Raw genomic sequence first — 19,027 nt, forward strand, 5'->3', positions numbered from 1 at the left:
GGATTCCTATGGGCCGGAAGAGCTGACGCTAATGGAGGACATTGCCATGTAAATTGGCGACGCGTATGCCGGCCTATCTCCCTAGGAGGCTTAGGCGTACGCGACCTAGAGCGTGCTGGACTTGCTTTGAGGTTGAGATGGCTATGGTTCTCCCAAACAGACACAGATCGCGCATGGGCTGGGCTTGACCTTCCATTCTCAGCCACCGAGCGCGCGCTGTTTTTTGCCTCCACGACCATGGAGCTGGGAAACGGGCAGACGTCCCTATTCTGGGAGGATCGCTGGATCCAGGGGCGATCAATCTGCGAGATCGCGCCGCTGGTCTATGCTTGCAGCCCCAAGCGACGGCGGAAGCAGAGGACGGTGGCACAAGGCCTACATGGCAATAGTTGGACCCGCGACATCCCGGGCGTGTTTGACATACACGAGGTCGGGCAATTTCTTCAGCTCTGGCAGATGATCGCGGACACCATCCTCACCGAGGAGCCCGACCGCCTGATATGGAAGTGGACCACCACGGGCACCTACTCAGCACGGTCCGGCTACCTCGCCACGTTCCATGGATCAGTGACCTGCCCCGCCTGGAAGATGATATGGAAGGCATGGACGCCGCCAAAGGTCAAGTTCTTCCTCTGGCTTGCGCAGCAGGACAGATGCTGGACTGCAGATCGGCTCGCCCGCCGCGGCCTGCAGTACCCTCCACGATGCCTTCTATGCGACCAAGCCTTCGAGACCATCCACCACATCATCATCGAATGCCCATTCACCCAACAGATTTGGCACGAGATCCTCGCGTGGTTTCGGATGCCAGTAGGAGGCCCCAACCAGGAGGACTCGCTGCTGGACTGGTGGAACCGCGCGCGACAAAACACCCCCCACCCACAGAGAAAAGGGCTGGCATCCATCACCCTGCTCCTGCCCTGGATGGTATGGAAGCACCGCAACGACTGTGTTTTTGACAGGGCACAGCCCTCAATTGCTGCACTTATGTCAAAAATCAAAGAGGAGGCTACCTTATGGGCAAGAGCTGGTGCTGCCGGGCTTCGGGTTATCCTACCGCAGACATGGGATGTACACTAAGTATCATTAGAATGCTTGTATTCTGCCTCCTAGGAGGACTGTAACAAACTCTATCTTTCCAATAAAATGAAACGCAAAGGTCCTTTGCGTTTTCTCAAAAAAACTCTTAGTGTTTTCCGTTGATCTCTAAATGGGTTTATTCAAGGGTCTTCACTAATGTAGTCGGATTAGTGTTACTCATAATGCTTACCCATTCAACTCTTGATGTTTTTCTTCTTGGCTTCAACTGCCCCCCCTCAATGACAATAATACGTGTATGGTGATTAACATGCACATGCTAAAGTCATGTGGAGCTGTATGCATACATCGGGAACACATCAAAAGTAGAGTATACATATATGACAATAAATTTAGGACCCCGATAAATTTTGAACGTTCAGATTTTAAGCTTGGCAACCTGAACGTTTTTCATGGCAGCTTTAGTTAACGTGAGGTGGCAAGTTTAGTTGTTAAACATGTCAATTTTTGTGCCCGTTCGTTTTTTGTCAAAGAATTGCCATGTTTGCCAACTAAACTTGCCACCTTGTGTCAACTAAAGTTACCATAAAACCTTTTGGGTTGCCATGCTTAAAATCCGAATGTTCCGGATTATCATTTCTGTATTTTTCTTCATAGTCAAACGAGCATGTGATAATCGTCAACTCCTACATTTGGAACACATCGAAAGTAGATATATGGCAATAAAATTATTCATGCTCAAACCGGCATGTTCTAATCTTCAAGTCCTACATCGGGAACGTATAGAAAGTAGAGTACTGATCTAGTCCTACATGTTTTTGTATTTGCTTTTCCAAACTCTCTAATCTTCAATCCGACGTCGGAGTCGCTGCCATTATCTTCATTATTGCTACCTTTATACTCCGAGCTGCTCGTTGAAGATTCTTTTGAGGGCCTCTTGAACAAAACTCATATCTCGTCGTAGACCGTACACTTGTAGGATGACAAATCTGAGAACCAATTCATTAAGTCGTTCGTCATCTCGGGCACTTGAAGAGACATGCACATGGCACGGTCGCCTGATTGATCTCCTGTTTGTCCAATGAAACAGAGTCCGCCAACTCTATCTCCCCGTCCTTGAAAAGGGTGGTCGCCGGCTCCATGGGATGGGAGGTCGCCTCCTTGGTGTGCTGATTGTCCATGTGAAGAAAGTAATAAAGACATTCGGTTGCTTGATGTGTTAACACGAATGAACAAGAAAAAGGAAGGAACAAGATTATTGGTTCCTAAAACTAACATCCGGCTGCGCGATCTGCACCATGTCTTAGGAGATAAACTAACATACTAACTAATCTACACACAGCATGTAGAAAACGCATGGGCCGGGGTTGTCTTGATGAATCATCTTCTTTTTTCTAGGGATGTAACGCGTGGGATGTGATTAGTGGAAGGGTAAAATCGTCAACAAATGAAACACACCGTATAATCTGGATTTTTCTTCAAAAAACAATATACCCTATACCTAGGAATGGAGGGAGTAAATCATATATGTATTGTACTAGGTTTATTGTATTTCTTCTTTTGGATTCCTAGTTTATCTCCTAAGGTCATGTTCACATTGATGTGTTAGAAAGCTTTATGAGATGTCATCACCTGAGCAACAAAAAATCTGTCATGATGCACATGCACATGAAAGTATGCCTTTATTTATGTATTTAACATTTAGCATGTGCTCCCTGATGGTGTATATCTTATGTATCTAACATTTATCATGTGTTCCCTGATGGTGTATATCTTTATCCTGAGAATCATATTGTCTTTGTACTTCTGTAACATAAAAGTATATTCCAGGTGATGGGTATTTTGAAGTTGGCTGATGAGATGGGCCTAAGTTGTATAAGAGCTTATAAACTTGATGCTCTCAAATCTGTACGGAATGCTTGTGAGGAAAGAAATCTTGGCGTGTCTGATAACTGCCCTGAAGCAATTGTGACACTAGTGGAGAATTCTGGCCCTATCTGTAGTACAATCGGTGCCAGGGCTACAGATGCAGCTGAAGACAGCTCAACTGCAATAGTTGAGCAGATTGGTAAGCAGCATGCCAATTCATACCCATGTCTTCCTTCATTTTGTTTCACCACATCAGCTCTATTTTTGTGCATCATGTTTACTGGATCCTTTTTGTTCACTTGATGGTATCATATGGATTTTTCAGATCTCCGGATAACATAGATGTTTTAATGCTCCTTAGGTACTTCTAGTTTGAACTGAAAACTGTTTCTGAATTTGTCTGAATTATGTAGACTATAACCTAAATTGTTACACTATTTCCTGAAGTAGTAGCAATTATATTTGCTGTGGACGACCAGCCTTCATAAATGCAACAAAAGGATGGCTCCGCTCTCGCTCCCGCTCCGCCCCTGCCCTCGCGCCTAGTCTAGCCTCGCCGCCCCCCCCGCCGCCGTTGCTCGCGCCAGCGCTCAGCCCGCCCCCGCCCCTCTCAGGGCCTGCGTGATGGCCGCCTTCGCCGCCGCTGTCCCTGCTGGCTCCCCAGAGACCCCCTCCGGCGAGCGCGTCTCCTACGGGGAGCACTGGAGCAGCTCGGAGGGAGAGACCTCGTCGAGGTCGTACAACGACGTCGCGCGCTCGCTCCCCCCAGGCCCGCCGGCCGCCGCCGCTCCCAAGCGCGCCGTCGCCGCCTCCGGACGCGCCGCGCCCGCTCCCCGACCCGCGGTGCAGGACCGCCTCGGGCCTCGCTCGGAGGTGCGCCGCGCGACGTGAGGGCCGGTGCTCGACGCGGACGGGTTCCAGCAGGCCCGCCGCAGGCACCCCCATCGCCGTCCGCGCCGCGACGCCCCGCCCTGCCCAGCATCTCCGACACCGCGCCGCAGCCCGTCCCCGGAGGAGGCCGCCGGCCTCTGCTTCCGCTGCCTCGACCCCAGGCATCACGTGCGCGACTGCCCCAACGACGTCCGCTGCCGTCGCTGCCTCATCTTCGGCCATGCCTCGCGCGCCTGTGGCGGCCGTCGCACGGCCGACGTGGCCCGGCAGCCATCTCGCACGGATGCCGCGCAACCCCGCGCCAAGGACGCCCCCAGGCTGCCGCCTCGCGCGTCTGCGGTCGCGCCGCCCCCTCCTCGCGGCGTGGTCGCCCGGATCCCTGCCGCCGCGCAGCCTCGCGCCGCTCCCCCGGCGCCGGCGCTCCTCTCGGCTCCTCCCGCCCCGTCGCCCGCAGATCGCCCTGCGCGGGTCATCATGGCGCAGACGATGGAGATGGACGATGCGGAGCTCGTCCTTGCTCGTGCCATGGTGGCCACCATCACGGGCAACCGGCCGCGCGTCTCTTCGCCTGAGGTGGTCGAGCTGCTCCTGACCTCGCTGGACCTCGCCGAGGGCGACTTCACCGTGCACGCGCACCACCCAGAAGACTTTCTCATCATCTTCTCCTCCATGGCCACCAAGCGCTGGCTCAATGGTGAGCACATCCTCTGTTCGCCGCGTTTTTCTCTCTCGCTGCGGCCATGGTGCAAGCTGGCGCACGCCACCGCCGATGACCCCGGATATCGTGTCGAGCTGGAGCTCCGCGGCATTCCTGCGCATGCGTGGCACCTCTCCGTGGCTGAGCACGTTCTCGGATCGAGCTGCTGGATCGAGCGGATGCACCCCCGCACGCGGTCGCGAGCTGACCTCGACGTCTTCCGCCTCTCCGGCCGCACTCACGACCCCGCCGGCATCCAGCGCGCGGCGGTGCTGGCTATCGTCGAGCAGCTCCCGGCCCGCGTGCCATCTGAAGCCCCGGCCATCCGAACCCTGTCCTACCCCATATCCATCGAGCTCACCGTGGCGGAGCGTATCAGGGGCACGCCGGACGTTCCTCAGGCGGCCGGCGGGCATACCGGCGACGACGCAGGCGAGGGCAGCAGGCGCGGCCAGGGCAACGTCCAAGGCCCAGCCGCAGGACGCGCGCGCCGCCGTGGCCGCAAGCGCAGGCGTGCCGACGAGGTCCCGGCCGGCCGCGCGGATGGCATGGCCATCGACACGCCGGCATGGCGCGTGCGGCGCCCCGGCCGCGCTGATGGTACGGCCATGGCGGCCTCCTGGCCCGACGTGGCGGCGCCGTCGAGGGACCCCCGTCCTGCCAGACTGGGCATGCAAGCCTGGCCCAGGCCGCTGGGACCCGCGCACCGCCGTCATCGCGTCAACAAAGGAGAGGGTGACCGCGTCACCAGCCTGCAAAAGGGAGGTTCGGCCGGGACCCGCGCGCACCTACCTGCGCTGCCCCTGATCCGCGGCAGAACGACCCCACCTTCGGCGCCAGCTGGCGCCCCGCCATTGGCTGGAGACGACCCAATTCCTCCTGCCGTTTCAAATCCCCGCGCCCCCACCACGACCAGCGCAGCCGCGCACGAGACAACACGCCTTCCCGTACTGGAAGATCCCATCGGGGCCACACCTGCTTCGGCTGAGATCACGCTCGCCTGCCATGCGACGGATCCCCAGCCAGAGGCCTAGACCGCGCCAGTCTCGCCTGCCGCCCGGTCGGGCCAAAGCTGCGCTATCCCCACCGCGGCGCGGGCCCCGCCTGACGCCTCGGATCAGACGCCGCGGGCCAGCGCGGGCAGCGCTTTACCACGCGCGGGAAACCCTTCGGAGCCGAGGCAGCCTCGTCGTTTGTCGCCACCCACCCATGCCTGGCTCCGGGGCCCACAGCAGGGACGCCCACCTCCGAGCAGGCCACGCCCGAGCCAGCTCCGCCTGGGCAGCCCTCCCAACGGGCCCCTCCTGCAGCGGCTGCCGAAGCCCCAGGCCGACCCGGCCCAGTCCCGATCACCATCCTGCAGCGGCCCACTCGGCCTGATCGGGAGGGCACTGATGCAGCGCCGCGCGTGACAGCGCCGAGTCGGTTTGCCTCGCCCCCGATCACCCTGCGCCGATTGCGCAGCCAGCTAGCCCCGGTTACTTCTTCCTGGACGCTGGGGCAATTCCTGTCTGCAGCCATGAAGCAGCTCAACGCTGCCCTACCGTCCCCTGGGAAACGCCAGCGACCACCACTGAACTTCAGCCCGCGGAGGGGACGGTCGGCTTCGGCTCACACAGCAGTGGCTACGCCACCAAAGGTCGAGAGGCGCGCCCAAGTGCAGATCCTCCGCACCCTTGGCATAGTTGGCATCCATCAGCCCATCTCCGCTGCTGCGATGAAGGCCTACGACGACCTATTCGCCACGCCACTGCAGATGTCGGTCTTGCAGGCTATCGCGACCCTCGTCGACAGGGAGCTCCCGGCCTGTCTGACGGCCGTGCCCAGCACCGCGGCAGCTAGTGCGTGTTAGCAGCGCCGCTCGCCACGCGTCGACACCCTGCTCATGGATCACGGCTTGCAGATTGTTGTATGGAATGTTAGAGGCCTTAACTCACGCGCCAGGCGCTGCGCGATTCGATCGTTACTCTGTACCACCCGCGCATCTATTGTATGCCTGCAAGAAACTAAGATGGCTTTGATCTCGTCGTCTGTTGTGCTGGAAATGCTTGGGTCTGAATTTGATGGGTCAACTTACCTCCCGGCCGATGGCACGCGCGGCGGCATTCTCCTGGCTTGGAAAACCAGGGCTGCCACGCTCTCTGACCTTCAGTTCACGCAGCACGCGGTGACTGCGAAGGTGCGCGCGCCCAATGGCAACCCCTGGTGGCTCACCACGGTCTACGGGCCCCAAAGCGACCAGGACAAATTGCTGTTCCTGCAAGAGCTGCGCGACATTCGCGATACTAGCCCAGGCCCATGGATGTTGTGTGGGGACTTCAACCTGATATGTCGTGCCTCGGACAAAAGCTCAGGCAACGTGAACCACCGCATGATGGGTAGATTCCGCCGCGTCATCAACGACCTTGCCCTCAAGGAGGTTTACCTCAATGGGCGTCGTTTCACGTGGTCCAACGAGCAATCCCCTCCTACGCTCGTGCGCCTCGACCGGGTGCTCTGCACCACCGATTGGGAGGACGGTCATGGCGAGTGCCACCTCCGATGCCTGGCATCCGTTGTCTCCGATCACTGCCCCTTGCTCCTGGACTGCTCGCCCATGCCATCAGCTCAAAAGCGCTTCCACTTCGAGGAGTTCTGGATGCGCCTCGACGGCTTCCACGACACGGTTGCTGCGGCCTGGGGTTCGGTGTCCGACCCAGACCCCTTCAGACGGCTGGTGCGTCGCCTGCAGGCTACGGGCCGCGCCCTCACGAGCTGGAGCGCCAAGTCCACGGGCAACATAAGGGACAAGCTTGCCATCTCCCGCGAGCTTATCCTACGCTTCGACCAAGCCATGGAGACCCGCACGCTCTCCCCATCAGAGGATTGGCTGCGCAAGCAGACCAAGCTTTCCTACTTGGGCTTGGCTTCGCTTGAGCGCACTATTGCCCGGCAGCGCGCTCGCATCTCCTCCCTCTCGGACGGCGACGCGAACACGAGCTTCTTCCACAGGCAATGCACTTATCGGCGGCAGAAAAACAGAGTGTACGGCTTGCTTGTAGATGGGCAGACGATCAGCGACCACGACGAGATGGCCCAGGCGGCCTTTGCCCACTTCGACGGGCTGCTGGGCACAGCGGCTGACCGTGCCCACACGCTGGACTTTGAGCACCTAATCCAGCCAGCTGATCTGTCTGGCCTAGAGGCGCCTTCAGCCCCGACGAGATATGGGAGGCTGTGCGGCGCATGCCGGCGCATAAGGCACCGGGGCCGGACGGCTTTACCGCGGAATTCCTACGAGCATGCTGGAGCACCATTAAGCAGGACGTGCTTGAGGTCTTTGAGCAGCTCTATGCGCTGAGAGGGCGTGGATTTCACAGGCTCAACCAAGCACTGCTCACCTTGCTGCCAAAGCGCTCCGATGCTCACAAGCTCGGCGACTACCGTCCGATCTGCCTGATACATATTGTGGCTAAGCTCTTTGCGAAGGTCCTCTCCCTGCGCTTGGCACCGATGCTCGACGGCCTAGTGAGCCGCTATCAGAATGCCTTCATTGCCGGACGTACACTCCACGACAACTTCGTCCTAGTCCGGCAATCCCTCAAGCTCCTGCACCAACTGGGCGCGCCGAGGATCACGCTCAAGCTCGACCTCACCCGGGCCTTCGACTCCATATCTTGGCCCTTCCTCTTTGAGGCCCTGCACCAATATGGCTTCGGAGCGAGGTTCCGGGAGTGGCTGGCCATCCTCCTCTCCTCGGCTAGCACCCGCGTCTTGCTCAATGGCGTGCCGGGACCCCCGATCTGGCATCGCCGCGGGTTGAGACAGGGTGACTCGACATCCCCGCAGCTCTTCGTGTTGGCCGTCGACACGCTCAGCCGCCTCATGCAGCAGGCGCTCCAGGCCGGCATCCTCCGGAGACTCCACCCCCGTCGCAACATCCCGGCTATCTCACTTTACGCCGATGATGTGATGCTGTTCTGCCACGCCTCGACCGACGAGGTCCTCGCTGTGAAGGGCATCTTAGGGATCTTCGGCTCCGCTTCCGGCCTGCTCGTGAACTACGGCAAGAGCTCCGCCACCGCACTGTATGGAGATGAGTCGACAGCCGAATCACTGGCGATTCTGGGCTGCCAGGCAGCGGCTCTGCCCATCACGTATCTGGGCATCCCCCTCTCCACGCGCCGCCCCACCGCGGCTCAGATGCAGCCCCTAGTCGACAAGGTGGCCGGCCGCCTACCATCATGGAAGGCATGGCTCATGAACAAGGTCGGGCGGCTGGCGCTCGTCAAGTCTGTGCTCAGCGCCATCCCCGTCCATCAGATGCTCGCCCTAGCGCCCCCGAAGAAAGCTTTGAAGCAGCTTGAGAAAATTCAGTGTGGGTTTCTCTGGGCCGGGCGCGAGGCGGCCCACGGTGGACACTGCCACGTGAACTGGCGACGGGTATGTCGGCCGCTGGAGTACGGCGGCCTCGGTGTCCGAGACCTAGAGCGCACGGGGCTGGCCCTTCGGCTCCGATGGCTATGGCTCTCACGGACGGACACTACCCGAGCATGGCACGGCCTGGACCTGCAGTTCACCCCCGAGGAGTATGGCCTCTTCTATGCCTCCACCACCATGCAGATTGGAGATGGATCGACTGCGCTCTTTTGGGAGGACAGATGGCTCCTCGGCCTCTCCATCCGCGAGCACGCGCCCTCGCTTTACATGTGCATCCCCAAGCATCGCAGAAAGTCCAGGACGGTGGCAGCAGGCATAGCCGGCAATGCCTGGGCGAGGGACATTCACGGCACCATTGGCCTCCAGGAGATTGGGCAGTATCTCCAGATCTGGCTGTTGGTGTCCCGCATCACCCTCTCCGCAGAGCCGGACACGCTCTCCTAGAAGTGGACAGCCAGCGGCAGCTACTCTGCCAGGTCCGCTTATCTTGCCACCTTCCACGGTTCGATCACTTGCCGGTCCTGGAAGTTGATCTGGAAGGGTTGGGCCCCGCCTAAGGTCAAATTCTTCCACTGGCTCGCTAATCAGGACCGCTGTTGGACTGCGGAGCGCCTTGCTCGGCATGGCCTAACGCATCACCCTCGGTGCCTTCTTTGTGACCAAGAACCGGAGACGATGCAGCACCTGCTGCTCTCCTGCCCATTCGCGAAGCAGGCCTGGCACGGGATCATATCCTGGCTGCGACTACCGGCACCTGTGCCCGACCAGGACGCCTCGCTGCAGGACTGGTGGCTACGCGCTCGCGATGCCACGCCTCACCCGCTCCGCAAAGCGCTGGCCTCGATTGCGCTTCTCGTGCCGTGGATGATCTAGAAGCATAGGAACGCGTGTGTATTCGACCATGTAACCCCATCGCTAGTAGAGCTCGCCGATGCGATCAAGGACGAGTCCAGGAATTGGGCGCAGGCAGGGGCCAAGGGGCTTAGGGTCACCCTGCCACCCACCTGGGACGTGCACTGATCTGGTTGTAACACCTTTGTACTAGCCTCCTAGGAGGTTGTCTTCCCCTCTTTTCAATACAATGAAACGCAAAGTCTTTTGCGTTTTCTCGAAAAAAAATATTTATATTTGCTGTACATATTGGATATTGTATATGTTGATCTTTACCACTATTCAGGAATTTCATTTTTTTAAATGATGGAAAACCAGATGCCAAAAGGTATGTTAGCAAGGCAGACCTCAGGAAGAATATAAGGCGAATGAGGAACGGGACAGGAAGAAGTAACTGCTCTGGAGGTAGAGTTGAACAGTCAAAAGGATTCTTTCCAAGCAGCTTTGATCGTGTCCTCCTTGATGCTCCATGTTCTGCACTTGGCTTGAGACCTCGTCTCTTTGCTGGTGAGGTAAGGGACTACTATACCTAAATTGCGTATGTTGTTGGTCATCAAATTGCACTTTACATTCTTCACATCACTATATGAATACAAGAGCGACAAAACAAATAATCATAATTTATAATTACTATCCGTCTTATCTTTTATATTATAAAATAAACTCAGATCTTTCATGTTTAACATGATGGATAAGTCTATGTACTATGGTCTTTGTGGGGCTGCAGCACATAGTCCTTTGTGGGGCTGCAGCACATGGTCCTTGTGGCTGTTAGGATAGAATCCTTGACCATCAAGGACTGGCAGTTAGGATAGCATCTTGGACTAGCATCTTAGCATATGCTTGGCTGGCTAGCAGCCTATAAATATGTATCCCCAACCCCTCAGGTTGGCAATGGCATTGTGTGAGAAATAAACCAACGAAAATTGTCCCAACTCTCCTAGTGTCATCCACAACTATCAATGCTCAGGCTGAAAGGTCTAACAAGTGGTATCAGAGCCAAGTTATCTTGCACCCTGAGCATTTCCTGCTCACCTCTCTCACCGGGAGCTGAGCAGCCTAAGCCGGTAGCAGCTGCTGCTCCGACTGCCCCTAGTTACCTCCCTCCCTCCGGACTGTCGAGCAGCAGCTCGTCAGCAACAGCCTCCTCTTCACGCAACAGCCCCCCCTGCAGCGAGCCATGTCTGCAGGTCGCTCTCAGCACACGGCTACCTCGAGCATACGGCGCCGGCAGGAGGCCGAGCGCGCCGTGGCAGAGGAGCGTGAGCGAGCAGCTGTAGCAGCAGCTGCTGCGGCAGCAAGGGTGTCAAGGCTGGCTGCAGCGGAGCTGGCAGCAGCCAGAGCGGAGGTAGAAGCAGCCAGGGCGGAAGTAGAAGCAGCAGCAGCAGCGGAGGCAGCACGTGAGGCTACAGCGGGTGCCAAGGCACTCCGCGTCGGCTCCGGCAGCTCCAACGGCTCCGCGCCTGCGGACGACGGTGCCGACGCAGATCGTGCCAAAGTGGCGCAAGAGCGGACAACGCAGTGGGCAGCCGAGCACGCCCGCGCTCCAGGTGCAGGTGCGCACGGCGACGGCGGCTGCAACGACCAGGACCGCGGCCTCTACGAGGTCCGGACTGTGGTCAGGGATGTTGGTCCCAGTGTTGGGTGGCCTACCCTCACTAAAACCAACTACGTCGAGTGGGCCGCGATCATGAAGATCAGGCTCCAGGTGCGGCGGCTGTGGGAGGCAGTCCAGGACAGCAACGTCGACCACCAAGAAGATCGACGGGCGCTGGACGCCCTCATCGCCGTAGTCCCGCCCGAGATGCAGTTCTCGCTTTCCAACAAGCGGACTGCCAAGGAGGCTTGGGACGCCATCGCCGCGGCACGCATCGGCAGCGACCGTGCTCGCAAGTCCACACTGCAGGCACTTCGTAAGGAGTGGGAGAGCCTGGCTTTCAAGCCAGGTGAGGACGTTGATGACTTTGCTCTCCGTCTCAACACTCTACTGCAGAAGATGGTGAAGTTCGGCGATGCCACCTACACCGAGGAGAGAGCTGTCGAGAAGCTTTTCCGGTGCATTCCCGAGAAGTACAAGCAGATGGCTCGCTCGATCGAGTCTTTGCTGGACCTCTCCACGATGACGATCGAGGAGGCGATAGGTCGCCTCAAGGTCGTCGACACCGATGAGCCACAGCCTCCCTCGGGGCCCATCACCACCGGCGGGAAGCTGCTCCTAACTCGGGAGCAGTGGGATGCCAGCCTTGGTGACAAGAAGAAGGGGGAGCCTTCTTCCACGACGGGCGGCCGCAAGCGCGGCAAGCAGCGCAAGGCGCGAAGGGGCGGCAAGGCACAAGGACGCGCCGAAGGTGACGCCCGCGGAGGCGCCAAGGACGGCGTCGCTGGCAAGCCCAAGCCGGCACAGGACAACAGCTGCCACAACTGTGGCCGGCTTGGCCATTGGGCCAATGAGTGTCGCCAACCACGACAAGGCCAGGCTCACGTCGCACAGGCGGCGGAGGAGGAGACGGCTCTGTTCATGGCGCATGCAAGCATCGAGCTACCTTCAGCGACACCAGTCGCAAAGGCTCCCCTCCACCTCGACGAGCCAAAAGCACACGCTCTTCTCGGCGATGGCTCCGGGAAGGACAAGACTGCGGGGTGGTGCCTCGATACCGGCGCCACCCACCACATGACCGGTCGAAGGGAATTCTTCGCCGAGCTCGACTCCGACGCGCGAGGCTCCGTCAAGTTTGGGGATGCCTCAGCTGTGGAAATTAAGGGCGTCGGCTCCGTCATCTTCACCACCAAGACGGGAGAGCACCGGCTGCTCACCGGTGTCTACTACATCCCCGCGCTAAGGAACTCCATCATCAGCTTGGGACAGCTGGATGAGAACGACATCAGCTTGGGACAGCTGGATGAGAACGGCTCACGCGTGCTGATTGAGCATGGGGTCCTACGCATCTGGGATCGCCAGCGTCGCCTTCTCGCCAAGGTACCCAGAGGTGAAAATCGACTCTACGTCCTTGATGTGCAGGTGGCACAACCGGTCTGTCTCGCTGTCCGCCGGGACGACGAGGCGTGGCAATGGCATGAGCGCTTTGGGCACCTTCATTTTGAGGCCCTGAAGCGTCTAAGTGCCAAGGAGATGGTGCGAGGCCTGCCATGCCTCGACCATGTGGAGCAGTTCTGCGACATCTGTGTGCTGACGAAGCAGAGACGACTCCCCTTTCCCCAGCAGGCGAGTTTTCGGGCCAAGGAGAGGCTGGAGCTCGTGCACGGAGATCTGTGCGGCCCGGTGACGCCAGCCACACCAGGAGGTCGACGCTACTTCCTGCTGCTCGTCGACGACCTCTCTCGCTACATGTGGGTGATGGTCCTCGGCAGTAAGGGAGAGGCGCCGGACGCCATCAGGCGTGCGCAGGTTGCTGTGGAGGCGGAGAGCGGCCGCAAACTGCGCGTGTTGCGCACTGACAACGGTGGCGAATTCACGGCGGCTGAATTCGCGTCGTACTGCGATGATGAGGGCATCCAGCGCCACTACTCCGCGTCGTACAGCCCACAACAAAACGGCGTCGTCGAGCGGCGCAACCAGACGGTTGTGGGGATGGCTCGGGCTCTCCTCAAGCAGAGAGGGATGCCGGCTGTTTTCTGGGGAGAGGCGGTGCTAACGGCCGTCTACATCCTCAACCGCTCGCCTACTAAGGCACTCGACGGCAGGACGCCGTACGAGGCCTGGCATGGGCGGAAGCCGGCGGTCTCTCACTTGCGGGTCTTTGGCTGCCTTGCGTTCGCCAAAGAGCTCGGCCACATCGGCAAGCTCGACGACAGGAGTACTCCGGGAGTCTTCATCGGCTATGCGGAGGGCTCAAAGGCCTACCGCATCCTCGACCCAGAGACACAGCGTGTGCGCACGGCGCGAGACGTCGTGTTCAACGAAGGGCGAGGGTGGAAATGGGACAAGGCGGTGGACGACGGCTCGACGCCGACGTATGACGACTTCATTGTCGAGTACGTCCACTTCAAGGAAGCTGGGGGAGCAAGCAGCTCCTCTTCGCCGAGCACGTCTACCCCAGCCCCCAAAACTACATCGACTCCGGTGCCTGCTACGCCGACGGCACCACAACCGGCGACGCCGCATACTCCAGCCCCGACAGTCACCACTCCGGGCTCGTCTTCATCAGCACCAGCTCACGCAGAGCACAACCCGATGAAGTTCGCTTCCCCGCTCACTCACGACGAGGAGCGCATCGACGCGTATCATAGCGGCGAACCGCTACGGTATCGTACGATGGATAATCTACTCGGCGACCAGCCGGTGCCGGGACTGGTGCCACGCGACCTGGAGGCACAGCTACAACTCGCGTGTGAGGACGGCGAACCTCGGTCTTTTGCAGAGGCCGAGAAAGACGCGGCATGGCGCGCCGCGATGCAGTTGGAGATGGATGCGGTCGAGCAGAACCGCACCTGGGAGCTCGCTGACCTCCCTCGTGGTCACCGCGCAATCACCCTTAAGTGGGTGTTCAAGCTGAAGAGGGATGGAGCCGGCGCCATCATCAAGCACAAGGCTCGCTTGGTGGCTCGAGGCTTCTTGCAGCAGGAAGGAGTCGACTTCGACGACGCTTTCGCTCCCGTGGCACGGATGGAGTCCGTGCGACTTCTCCTTGCGCTAGCTGCCCAGGAGGGCTGGCGTGTCCACCACATGGATGTCAAGTCGGCATTCCTCAACGGCGACTTGAAGGAGGAAGTCTATGTGCATCAACCACCGGGATTTGCGATCCTTGGCCAGGAGGGCAAGGTACTCCGCCTGCGTAAGGCTCTCTACGGCCTACGACAGGCACCTAGGGCGTGGAACGCCAAGCTGGACTCCACGCTAAAGAAGATGGGCTTCGAGCAAAGCCCGCATGAGGCGGCCGTCTACCGACGGGGCAGCGGAGGAAATGCCCTGCTGGTGGGCGTCTATGTTGACGACTTGGTGATCACCGGCATCAAAGATGCAGAGGTGGCGGCGTTCAAGGAAGACATGAAGGCCACCTTCCAGATGAGTGATCTGGGGCTCCTCCTTCTATCTAGGGATCGAGGTGCACCAGGATCACTCCGGGATCGCGCTTCGACAGTCCGCCTACGCCAAGCGCATCGTTGAGCTAGCTGGGCTCACCGACTGCCACCCAGCTCTCACTCCGATGGAGGAGAGGCTGAAACTGAGCCGCGACAGCACGACGGAGGAAGTGGACGCTACGCAGTACCGACGCCTTGTGGGGAGCCTTCGCTACCTTGCTCACACACGGCCGGACTTGGCATTCTCCGTCGGCTATGTCAGTCGGTTCATGGAGCGACCGACGTCGGAGCACCAGCAGGCAGTGAAGAGGATCGTCCGCTACGTGGCAGGGACCCTCGACCACGGCCTCCACTACCCTAGGTGTCCGGGGGCGGCACACTTCGTCGGGTACAGCGACAGCGACCACGCCGGCGACATCGACACCAGCAAGAGCACGAGCGGGATCCTCTTCTTCCTCGGCAAGTGTCTCGTGAGCTGGCAATCGGTCAAGCAGCAGGTGGTGGCCCTGTCCAGCTGTGAGGCCGAGTATATAGCGGCCTTGCCTGCACTCAGGCGCTCTGGCTCGCTCGACTGCTTGGTGATCTCCTCGTCCGAGACACCAGAACGGTGCAGCTCCTGGTGGACAGCAAGTCCGCCCTGGCTCTGGCAAAGAACCCCGTTTTCCACGAACGGAGCAAGCACATCCGATTGAGGTATCACTTCATCCGCAGCTGCTTGGAAGAAGGGAGCATCGAGGCGAGCTACATCAACACCGCGGACCAGCTCGCAGACCTGCTCACCAAGCCTCTTGGGAGGATCAAGTTCCTCGAACTCTGCTCCAGGATTGGGATGATTCGACTCTCCCACAAGACGACGTACAAGACTTAGGGGGAGAATGATGGATAAGTCTATGTACTATGGTCTTTGTGGGGCTGCAGCACATAGTCCTTTGTGGGGCTGCAGCACATGGTCCTTGTGGCTGTTAGGATAGAATCCTTGACCATCAAGGACTGGCAGTTAGGATAGCATCTTGGACTAGCATCTTAGCATATGCTTGGCTGGCTAGCAGCCTATAAATATGTATCCCCAACCCCTCAGGTTGGCAATGGCATTGTGTGAGAAATAAACCAACGAAAATTGTCCCAACTCTCCTAGTGTCATCCACAACTATCAATGCTCAGGCTGAAAGGTCTAACATAACATAGTGACATCTACTCAAGCTTCAATCTATTATTAAGTTTCATGCATGAACTAGTAGAACCAAAAGTTGGTGAAGGTTGGGCCTTGACATATACTTGGACATCTCCTCTCACGTGTGACTCGATAAGGCCTACATGTGGAAGAAAGAGGGCAAGCAAATATTTATTTAAAATGTAAAAGCCAAGGCTTGAACCTAGAGGTTCGAGATTAACAAAGCTTGGAGAAAGAACTAGGCACTCTAAAGTTCCCAACTTCTCCATACCAGGAGGCACCGGACCCAACAGGACAACCTACGAAAATAATTTGGTAGATGTTGATCTGGTATGGTCCCATCACAACTTAGGTCGGCCCAACTCGTGTGAGTGACTTTGTAGAGGAGGGCTAATCAATGTTCGGAGGTGAGCCGTGGCACATCCTACAACACACAGATACGAGCTGGTAGTACACCTCTCCTCATTCAACATAATATCAGACACTGGCGACGTTGGGGCCTAACGGGAAGGCGTTGACGGACCTAGGCGGGGCTCATCTCGGCAGCCGGCACTCATTTTGCTGTTGTGCGCCGATTGGCAGGGAGGTCTGCGAATGACTGCATGCGAGCGTGGGGGCCGTAGAGGTGGCACGTGAGATGTGTGGTGGGGCTACGCGGGAGACATGGTGACGGTGCAGTTTGTTCAGAGGGAGACACTCGTGATGCTAGAAATTGCTGCTACTAGAGGCTTGTGTTGCTGCTGTGTGGTTCTGTGTGGTTGTGCTTTTGCCGCTGCTGATTGGAGGGAAGAGGAGGCAACAATGAGGGTGCTGCTGGAACCAGTGAGGGCTAAATTGTTGTTGCTTCTACTGGAAGTAATAGCTGTTGTGTGCAGCTGCTTGCCAGAGGGAGAAAAAGGGGACATTGCTGCATGCAACTGGTCGGGAAGATGAGTGCCTTGAAAGGCCTTGCTGAGGCTCTCGAGAAGCTCACACTGTTCCTCACCTCCAAGGAGGGGTGCTTGAATTCTCGGGCCATTTTTCCTCGGCATGAAGTGGTTCAGATCGAGTTGTCGCCCACTGACATCAAGCCAGAGGGGGTTACCAATTATCTGAGTTGGTATCGAAGGGCAATGCTAGCTATGGAGCAAAAGGAGCTCGTTGGGTACTATTGAAGAATTAAGTGATAAGGCTAGTGCGAAGGGAAAGAAGTGGAAGGTCATCAACTGTCTGCTTGTTGGGTGGCTGCTGAACTTGGTGGTACCTCCTAGTGGACGCTTTGTGAAGGGCTATCCATGACTCCTGAGATATGGAAGACTTTGTCCACCCAGAAATCTGGCAAGGGCAATGTCATGCTCATTGCTCAAATTGATGGAAAGATTCGTCGTCTGCGCCAAGGTGACATGTCAGTGATGACATATGTGGCAAGGTGACATATGTGGCAGAGCTACAGACATTGTGAGGAAATCGGGATAACTGTGATCCTAGCATCGAGTGAGGGCACAAGTAGATGGTGCGTAGGCGTGTGCTGCAACTTTTGGAGGGCTAAACAATTGCCTTGATGGTAGGAATCCCCCCTGTTGCAACAAAACTTCCCTGTCTACCATTGATGCTCTAAACTTGTAACTCTAAATCTCTAATATTTCCTCCGCGATCCTATCTTAGAATTTATTTTTGTTACAATGATTTCTACTTTGTTCTGAATTTCTTTGAACTTTTCAAAAGTTTAAGAGTTCTCTCTCATTTATCCATATTTACTCAAGTCATCGATAAAAGTTACAAAGTAGAGAAATCCATCACGCATCGGTACACTCATCGGACCCCACACATTAGTATCTATGATTTCCAATAAGTCAATCGCCTGGTCCATTTGGCCGGTAAACAATGGCTTAGTCATTTTCCCCATCAGACAAGATTCGCAATTGCCAAATGATTCAAAACCATAAGACTCCAAAATTTCATCACTATAGGTTTCCTTCATGCATTTCTTTTCGACATGACCTAGACGGTAGTGCCACAAAAATGTGGTATTTGTTTTATCACTCATTTTAAGACGTTTAGCATCAGTGTTAAAGACAAGACGACTACATTCAAGATCCATAACAAACAACCCATTCTTAACAGGAGCACAACCGTAAAACATATCCTTTAAATATATAGAACAACCATCATTCTCAGATTTGAACGGATGTTCATCACGGAATAAACAAGATCCTGATATAATATTCTTACATAAGGCCGAAACATAGTAACAACTACTAAGCTCTGATATGAATCTCAAAGGTATCTGTAGAATGCTGAGGACTTGAACAAAAACATGAACTCCGTTCCCGACGCGCATCTGCACCTCATTCTTTGCTAGTCTTCGCGGCCTCAATAGCCCCCCCATCCAACAAATGTGAGCAACTAATCCAATATCCGATATCCAAGAGTTACAGTGAGGACTGACAAGGAAAACATCTGTAACATGTATGATACTCGTACCTGAATTGGACTTTCGTACTTTGTCAGGAACTTCTTGCAGTTTCTCTTCCAATGACCTTTTTCCTTACATAAGCACTCAATATCTGAAATGGCGGTTTGATGTCGGTCTTAATGGCACCCTTGCCCTTCTTGGCTTTGCCCTCAATTTCTGCAGTCTTTAGTATGGTGAACATTTTGTTCATATTTTTGTCCTTCTCGTTCATGTTATAATCCATGATAAAGCCGTTGTAGGTTGGCGGGAGAGACACAAGTAAAAGATCAGTACCCAACATGGTGGGGATCGCAAATTTCAAGGATTCCAACCTCTGCCCTTATACAGAACTAACTTGAGCACGTGATGGCTTACCAAACTTCCTTCTACCATCTTGCAATCAAACATGGCCTTAGTTATCTCATGATGTCCGGACCTTGCTTGCTGCTAGAACAAAGCTTTAGCTGCATGATCATATTGTAGGCGCTATGCCTCTCAAAACGTTTTTGAAGCTCTGGTTTCATGCAAAAAGCATCAGATATTGCACTAATATGGAGTCGTCACCTTTGGTCTGATA

The 19,027-nt window shown here is 56.6% G+C and overlaps 1 protein-coding gene across 3 annotated transcripts in view; it reads left to right on the forward strand.

Annotated features, from left to right (window-relative positions):
• Nucleotides 1-19,027, forward strand: part of LOC123407033 (rRNA (cytosine-C(5))-methyltransferase NOP2C) — a 55,619-nt gene that overhangs the window by 22,438 nt on the left and 14,154 nt on the right. For all 3 annotated transcript variants that reach the window (XM_045100065.1, XM_045100066.1, XM_045100067.1), the window contains exons 7-8: nt 2,869-3,106; nt 10,124-10,317. In XM_045100065.1, coding sequence (XP_044956000.1) covers nt 2,869-3,106; nt 10,124-10,317 — 432 coding nt within the window. The remainder of the gene's footprint in view (nt 1-2,868; nt 3,107-10,123; nt 10,318-19,027) is intronic.

The sequence above is a fragment of the Hordeum vulgare genome, chromosome 7H (assembly GCF_904849725.1).
Source record: "Hordeum vulgare subsp. vulgare chromosome 7H, MorexV3_pseudomolecules_assembly, whole genome shotgun sequence".
Classification (NCBI taxonomy): Eukaryota; Viridiplantae; Streptophyta; class Magnoliopsida; order Poales; family Poaceae; genus Hordeum; species Hordeum vulgare.